Here is a 9,091-nt window from a genome sequence, read left to right as displayed (position 1 = left end):
AAAATCGACGTTTTGGGCAAAAGCCCTTTATCTGGAATAAAGGCAGAGAGCCTGAAGCGTGGAGAGATAAGCTAGAGGATTTCAGGATATGGTTGAAGAGCTTCAGGGCTGAGGAAATGACCTGGGAGTTGCAGTGGGAGAGGGACTCCCTGAGATTCTTGTAGAGAGAGGAGGAAAACTTCTTCAAGGCAGGCATCCTTGCAAGAGGATTCGCAGTAGGGTTAAAATTAATGAGGTAAAAACAATGACTGCAGATGCTGGAAACCAGATTCTGGATTAGTGGTGCTGGAACACATTGTTTCCATCCCTTTCACTTCCATTTGAGGGACTCAGAGGAGGTGCAGTGGCTTTCGAAAGGCATATTTGTACAATGTTCCATGGCCCCTGACTAGGTGTGGAGGGGGGGAGATGATCTGGGAATTGTGGAGGTATTTAGGAAGAGAGAGAGGAGGAGAAAGAGGCAGGAGGTGGGTGGAGAGTTGTTAGTGGGTGCTGTGTGACCCAGAATGGCCAGTGGTCCTGTTGAGTGAAGGCTCAGCCAATTGGAACCTTCAGACCTTGTCAGCAAACCCTGTGATCCAACTTGCAGCAAACACATGCAGAGCCAGGCTGTCGAGTGAGAGCAAGGGTTTCAAAGAGGACGCCACAGCCAGGGACCCAGTGAAATGATATGGGAAGGTTCTGGCCATTGTTAGGGAGATGGATCCAGGGAGGCCCAAGGCTGCGTTTTGTGGCCTGAGAATGCACTGCAATCTGCAAGGAAACAAATAGAACCCTGACAGTGTGGAAACAGACCCAACAAGTCCACACCGACCCTCCGAAGAGTAACCCACCCAGACCCATTCCCATATCCTTTTACCCCTGACTAATGCACCTAATCTACACAACCCTGGACACTCTGGGCAGGTCAACCTATAACTGCTCAGGGCCCTCTTCCCAACAGCTCTAACTTGATATTTAGTCAGTTATTGTCTAAGTTGTGACTGTCTCCCCGGCCTCTCCCCACCCACTTTCAGGGAGAGTTAAAATAGGGGCTTATGATTCTATAAAACCCAGAAACAGAAAAAGGCCATTCAGCCCATCAAGTCTGTTCCATCATTCAGTGGCAATCTGGCTAATCTGATAATCTTCAACTCCACCTTCCTGCCTTTTCCCTTGATTCCCTGACAATTAAAAATCGGGCTGTCTTCACTTTGAATATATTTAGCGACCCAGCATTGACAGACCACTGCAGTTCATAGCCCTCTGTGGGGAGAAATTCCTCATTATCTCTGTGTAAACCCTCTCTCACAAGCAGAAGCAGCCCTTCTATACTCTACTGTCTCATGTTGGTTTGTTTTCCTAATATTGCTTATTTTTTGTAGTTCAAAGTCAATCAAGAATTTCCCCAAAAATGCTGTTTTTGTCAACTTCTATATTGATTAGATGTAAACAAATCAGCAGGAAGTTATTGGGTTCAGGGTGAGAGACATTGCTAATACCCGTGCCTTGACACATATCAGTACAGGGGTAGGCCTATCATCCCTCATGGTTAACTCACTGTTCAATCAGAACAATGTTTGATTGTCTGCATCCCACCTTTAATCTTGTGTTAGGTTTAAATGGTGTGACATGTTCACTGTTCTTAGCTGTGGCTCAGTACCTAGCACTCCTGTTTCATAAATCTGAAGGTTAAGTTCCATCCCAGAGTCTTTAAGACATAATCCAGATTGACCATCTCGTGTGGTGAGGTGAGGTGGAAGTGTCACCTTTTGGATGAGACGGTAAACTGAGAAAATTGATGCGATCACTGTTCGAGGAGTGCACTATCTTTCCTACCTTCACAACATATATTTACAAATACACACGTTTTAAAGAATAAAAGGAATTAGCATTAATGAAATATTTCAGATGGCTTTCACTCTAATATCCCGTGTGTATGACAGGTCATTGGAGACATGCGGTTATCACTGTAGTCTTTTCAGAAGCAGGAGAAAGTGAGGACTGCGGATGCTGAAGATCAGAGTCATAAAGTGTAGTGCTGGAAAAGGACATCCGGTCAGGCAGCATCCTTGGAGCAGGAGAGTCAACGTTTCAAGCATAAGCTCTTCATCAGGAAGGGCTTATGCCCGAAATGTGGACTTTCCTGCTCCTCGGATGCTGTTTGACCGGATGTCCTTTTCCAGCTCCACACTTTTTTTGACTCTTTTCAGAAGCAGCTCATTCAAGAGATATCTAGAGGAAGTCTTCCGGAAGTTTATCAAGGGAATCGCTGCCCCTGTTTGTCCAAATCACTCACCTTCAGGGACTTATGGACTTACTCTCCAGGGTCATACCATTCATTGTGTATATCTTCCCCTTATTAGACCTCTCCAAATGCATCACCTCGCACTTATCAGTGTTAAATTCTTAAAGTCCTTGAAATTTTTGAAAGAAAGTTATATAAATGTCTTTGTTTTTAAGCACTCTCCAACCAATAAAGTGCTTTATGCTAGAGATATCCCACACTACCAGGATGAAGTGAAAGGTTACTACCGCCAGCTTGCTGAGATGGGACCAGTGAGCAAGGAGGAAATGGCCAGCTTTCTCACTGAGGAATCAAAGGTAATGAAAATGAGTTTTAAAACACAAGGTTCCCAGTTTGTCACTCACTTCATCACACTGCTCAGGATAGCAAATGTTTAAACAATATTATCATTTTCTTTCAGAAGCATGAAAATGAATTTAAAGAAAGGGATGCTATGGTTGAACTTGGGAAATATATCTACAGGTACTCAGTTCAGGTAAGAGACAGTACGACTTTCCTTCTGTGGCAATGGCCTCAACCGTTATACATTCCATAGTTTTATTTGACAAGGTACCACTTCAAAGGTTTTTGTGCAAAACAGAAGCACATAGCGTAAGGGGTTACATATTGGCAAAGATGACAGGCTAGGAGAAAACAGACAGTATGTACAAATAGGTCATAGAGTCATACAGCATGGAAACAGACCCTTTCAGTGCAATCAGTCCATGCTGAACATAATCCCAAGCTAAATGAATCCCACCTGCCTGCTCCTGGTCCATAGCCCTACAAACCTTTCCTATTCGTGTAATTGTCTAAGTGCCTTTTAAATATTGGAACTGTGTTGGTATCCACCACTTCCTCAGGAAGTTCATTCTACACGCGAACCAGCCTCTGTGTAAAAAAAAATTGTCCCTCATGTCTTTTTTAAATCTCTCTCACTTCATTTTAAAAATGTGACCCTAGTTTTGAAATCCTAGGGAAAAGACACCCACCGTTAAACCTATCAATACCCCTCATTATTTTATAAAACTCTAAGGTCACCCCTCAATCTTCTGTGCTCCAGTGAAAGTAGTCCGAGCCTATCCAGCCTTTCTTTATAATTCAAACCTTCCATACCTGGTAACATCCAGGTAAATCTCTTCTGAACCCTCTCCAGCTTAATAATATCCTTCCTATAACAGGGTGACCAGAACTGGACACAGTATTCCAGAGGGGGCCTCACTACTGTCCTGTACAACTTCAACATGACTTCCCAACTTCTATACCCAAAGTTCTGAGCAATGAAGGCAAGCGTGCTAAACGCCCTTTAACCACCCTGTCTATATGTGATGCAAACTTCAAAGAATTATGTATCTGACCCCCTAGGTCTCCCTGTTCTACGCTACCCAAGGCCCTACCATTAACTGTATAAGCTCTACTCTTACTTGTTCTACCTCACATTTATCCACATTGAACTCCATCTAATATTTTTCAGCCCATTGACCCATTTGATCAAGATCCCTTTGTAATCTTAGAAAACCTTCTTCACTGTCATTAAAATGTGACAAGTGGGGTCCTGCAGGGGTCTATACTGGGGTTTCTACATCTTCCAATTCATATCAATGGTTCAGATGTATGTAGAAAGTTGCCGGCTGATATGGATATATTGAGTGAGTGAGCAAAAACCTGGCATAAAATGTAGAAAAACGTGAAGTGTTCAACTTAATAGGAAGAATTACTTCAATGAGGATGACTAGAATTCCATGGTGCTGGGGACTCTGAGTTGTAGGGCAAGAATCGCAAGAAGTTAGTATGCAGGTCCAGCCAGTCATTACAATGTTAACAGGCTGCTCTCCTTTATTACCTGAGGAATTGAACATACAAGTAAGAAGGGTATGTTTCACTTATACAGGGCATTGATGAAACTACATCCTGAATACTGTGTGCAGTTTTAGTCGCCTTATTTAAGGAAGAATGTAAATTCACTAGAGGTGGTTTACAAGATTGACCACCTGGAATGAGTGGGTGGTTTTAAGAGGAAAGGCTATACAGTGCTGGGGTTGTTTCCACTGGTGGTTAGGAGACTGAGGGACAACTGATTGAAGTTTATAAAGAATTAGACAACATGGACTTGGAAAGATGTTTCCTCTTGTGAGTGAATCTAGAACTAGGGGGTACTGTTTATATTTAGCAATGATGTAGGGGTGTCAGTGTTGGACTGGGTGGACAAAGTTAAAAATCACATGACACCGGCTTATAGTCCAACCAGCTTCTTTGAAACCACAAACTTTCAGAGTGCCGCTCCTTCCAAATGCGGCTAATGAGAGAGAATACACCATAGAATTTATAAGTAAAAGATCAAAGGGTCATACAACTTATGGGAATGTATTGAACAACTTGAGATGGCTATTAAGTCTTTAATCAATTAGAATGAAGAAGCAGGTTTCAATTGGTTAATATGTAAATCCCAGAACTTCTTTCATGTCACTGCCCAAGATAATTTAAGGTTTTATCAGTATAAATGTCATCTACTTTGGAAATAAAACCAGCCTAATTCCAGGTTGAGGCACAAACAGACTCGAGACAAGGCCTCAAACCTAAAATGCATTGTCTGATCTGAGATGTTACCTTTAGACTGATAAAACCTTATTATGTTGGGCAGTGACTTGAAAGAAATTTTGGGATTTACATATTAATCAATCAAAACCGCAATCTCCATTCTAACGGATTAAACACTTAATAGTCATCTAGGTTTGTTCAATACATCACTTAAATTGTATGACCCTTTAATCTTTTACTGATAAATTCTGTGTCTGATGTATTCTTTCTCACTAGCTACCTGAGGAAGGAGCAGGACTCCGAAAGCTTGTGATTTCAAATAATTCTACTGGACTAGTGTCATGGGGTCCTCGAGATGTACAGCATGGAAACAGACCCTTTGGTCTAACTCGTCCATGCTGAGCAGATATCCTTAGCTAATCTAGTCCCATTTGCAAGCACTTGGCCCATATCCCTCCAAACCCTTCTTATTCATATACTCATCCAGATGCCTTTTAAATGTTGTAACTGTACCACCCTCCAGCAATTCCTCTGGCAGCTCATTCCATTCACGCACCACCCTCTGCGTTAAAAAGTTGCCCTAGAGGTCCCTTTTAAATCTCTCCCCTCTCACCCTAGACCTATCCCCTCTAGTTCTGGACTCCCTGACTCTTAGGGAAAAGACTTTGTCTATTTATCCTATCCAGGCCCCTCATGATTTTATAAACATCTAAAAGGTCAACCCTCAGTGTCTGACGCTCCAGGGAAAATAGCCCCTGTCTATTCAACCTCTCCCTAAAGCTCAAATCATCCAACCTTGACAACATCCTTGTAAACCTTTTGTGAACCCTTTCAGATTTCACAACCTCCTTCCGATCGGAGGGAGACCAGAATTGCACATGATATTCTAAAAATGGCCTAACCAACGTTCTGCACAGCCGCAACATGACCTCCCAACTCCTAAACTCAATGCTCTGTCCAATAAAGGAAAATCATACCAAACAGGAGAAAGTGAGGTCTGCAGATGCTGGAGATCAAAGTTGAAACTTTATTGCTGGAACAGCACAGCAGCATTCCTGAAGAAGGGCCTGTGCCCGAAACGTCGAATCTCCTGTTCCCTGGATGCTGCCTGACCTGCTGTGCTGTTCCAGCAATAAAGTTTCAAAAAAAATCATACCAAACACCTTCTTCACGATCCTATCTATAACCCGGTGCTGATTTTTGACTTACAATTAGTCAGCAGATCTTTTCTCAGAGGGCAGTGTGACATTGGAAAGTGGTAGGGTTGGGTCATTGAGATGGATGGATTATTGTTAGGCCGGGAATCAGAGGTTATCAGGGATGGACGGGAATATGGAATTCAAAAAACATCATTTTCATATTGAAGGGTGGAATAGGCCCGAAGCAAAAAGCCTCATTCAGCTCTGATTTCATATGTTGCTGTGTTCATTTATGTGCCACCACAAACCTAGCAATACTTTGATCCACTAATCATAAATGCTGTCTGTCTCACCCAAGTCAGAGTGTCCCAGGTTAGGTGGGTGCCAATTTGAGTTAATAACCTGCGGACCTTTGATATTAATGATCTCCATTGATGGGGTCAGGCAGAGGTACAGTTTACTTCATTTAAATAATGGCAGCACACACCTCAATAACAGGAGACATGTCTCAGATATAGGCCCAAGTGAGAAGGTAAGAAATAGTGCGTCCGTCACTGTCCATTTCATACATAGGAGGACTGCAGATGCTGGAGAGCTGAAAATGTGTTGCTGGAAAAGCGCAGCAGGTCAGGCAGCATCCAAGGAACAGGAGAATCGACGTTTCGGGCTGAGTTGAGTATGGTTGCCATTACGAAAGAGATAGTGCTAGAAAAGTTAAAAAGTCTTAAAATTGCGGGCTTATGCCCGAAACATCGACTCTCCTGCTCCTTGGATGCTGCCTGACCTGCTGCGATTTCCAGCAACACATTTTCAGCCCATTTCATACATAGTCAGCTTACGATTTGAACTTATAATGTAATCACTCTTGAATTTGCTTTGCAGTTGGATAAACTGGAGAATGAAGATATGCAAGATATAAATGAGGGCATTGCCAAAATAAAGGAATACTTTGACAGCAAATCAAAGTGTGGATGGGAGTGAACAAATCCTCTGGGGTAAATGCTACACGAGAAGCAACCACAAAGGGATCTCGGGAGGTGTTACCCTCTCCAGGCACTGGCGTCTCTGAGAGCGCAATGAAGAAACCAAAACACTTTGAAGCAAATCTGAACCTCTAGGAGAAAGGCTGTTGTCTGATTTACCCAATGTGCAGCCTCACCCATGCGATCAGGACTTCTACTGGTGACCAATGTGCCTTAGTTCAAGCTGGCAACTGTGAGAGATTATTCGCATGCTCTGTTCAATCAGACACAGCAGAACAAAACATGACCTCCCAATCATGACTCGTTGGTATGTTTTTTTAGGGTAATTATGTGAGGATTCCTGCTTTGATCTTGAAAACTGTACATTTTCTGTCATGCTTACTAAATTCATCTTCTGTAAAACATATAAATAATTGTTCACTTCAAAAAGAGTACCTTTTTCACATTAGTACTCTCTCATTAACTTGAAGAGATCTAATATTCTGTTGCTTTCATACAGGAAAACAACTGTATTTGCTACTTTTAGGATCAAAGATCCATATTTAAGCTAATATGTGTTTTTGCACAAGTGTTAATATTAATTAAAAAGCAAATAGAAGTGGTCATGTTTGCATACAGTTGATGTATGTGTTCACCTGTAACCTTCTGTCTTTTTAATATTCTAATTTTACTAACTACAAGAATCACAAACAATGACTTATAGTGTTAGTGATAGCAGACTATTACTAGATATGAAAGTCTAATTACTGATTTGTTTGATCGTTAAATGGCACCAGCCTGCAATTGACAGTTATTGACCTCTGGTACACCCTACAATCAATGGAGATTAGCGACACAGGCCGACCATCAGTACTAGCAGATATACAGCTCCTTACTTATTAAGCATTAACTTTATTGGATGATCACAGTTTACGCTGACAACTTCTGCTGTACGCCAGGTGAATGTCACTCAAGGTTCAGTTACAACTTCCTCACCCCATTGAAACACAGGAAAGAAGGAGATCATTTGAAAATAATCAAAAAGGTTACTTGGGACAAATAGATAAAGTGCGCAAACTTAAGTTAGAAAATATGATGGCCCTCATTGTGAAATTGAGTAAATTAACAGTTTGAAAACCCAATTAGCACTGGCCCAAACTGAGCTTCAGACTGCTTGAGGGTAACACAAACAGAACAGCCAACAGCAGCAACCAGGGCAATGTCCCAAGGACTGCAGAAAGCAGTTCCCCTCCACTTTCTCCAGGATAATTAGGGATGAGTAACAAATACTGGCCCAGCCAGCAACACTCAGATATGGTGAATAAGTAAAAAAAAATGCACAAACCTCTTCCTAATCATGGGCAAATCAGCTGGAAAGTCCAATTCATGAAAATAGGGTATTTCAGTTAGATCTGCAGTATCATCTGGATGGATGTTGCCATAATTTCCTTATCACATTGTACCAGTGAAATAAAGGACTGGGTCAACCTGTCATCATAGAATCCCTACAGGGTGGAAGCTGGCCCTTCAGCCCAACAAGTACACACTGACCCTCCGAACAGTATCCCACCCAAACCCATTACTCTACATTTACCCCTGACTAATGCGTGTAAATTGCACATCCATGAACACTATGGCAATTTAGCATGGTCAATTCACCTAACCAACACATCTTTGGATTGTGGGAGGAAACTGAAGAACCCAGAGGAAACCCACACAGACACAAGGAGAATGTGCAAACTCCACATAGACAGCTGCCCAAGGCTGGAATCAAACCCAGGTCCCTGACACTGTGAGGCAGCAGTGGTAACCACTGAGCCACTGGGCACACCTCGTATTACATAGCTTCATCTAATTTTGCCACTACCTCCCCCAAACACAGTTGTAGTGTGTCTGTTTTATCACAGCACAGAAACAGACCCTATGGCCCAATTTGTCTATACCGACCAGGTTTCCTAAACTGAACTGGACCCATTTGCCAGCGTTTGGCCCATATCCCTTTAAACATTTCCTGTTCATGTCATGTCCAGGTCTCTATGGGCACAGTGCCCTCCAGCATCAATGCACTATTAACACCTTATTGTTGAAGTCCATTGGGTGCCATACCTACCTGCCAGTGTACTTCATAATTCAGTGACATCCATTCATCTTTTAGGGATTAATAGCTGTGTTTTTTTTAAAAATTA

General features: G+C 42.3%; 1 protein-coding gene across 1 annotated transcript in view; it reads left to right on the top strand.

Moving 5' to 3' along the window:
• plxnc1 (plexin C1) overlaps window positions 1–8,441 on the top strand; it is a 125,811-nt gene extending 117,370 nt beyond the window's left edge. The window contains exons 32-34 of the mRNA XM_043713333.1: window positions 2,443–2,583; window positions 2,688–2,762; window positions 6,826–8,441. Coding sequence (XP_043569268.1) covers window positions 2,443–2,583; window positions 2,688–2,762; window positions 6,826–6,924 — 315 coding nt within the window. The 3' untranslated portion in view covers window positions 6,925–8,441. The remainder of the gene's footprint in view (window positions 1–2,442; window positions 2,584–2,687; window positions 2,763–6,825) is intronic.
• The last annotated feature ends 650 nt before the right edge of the window (window positions 8,442–9,091 follow it).

The sequence above is a fragment of the Chiloscyllium plagiosum genome, chromosome 23 (genome assembly GCF_004010195.1).
Source record: "Chiloscyllium plagiosum isolate BGI_BamShark_2017 chromosome 23, ASM401019v2, whole genome shotgun sequence".
Taxonomy (NCBI): Eukaryota; Metazoa; Chordata; class Chondrichthyes; order Orectolobiformes; family Hemiscylliidae; genus Chiloscyllium; species Chiloscyllium plagiosum.
Note: the sequence above shows the minus strand (reverse complement) of the source record. Positions and strands in the feature narration are given on the sequence as shown.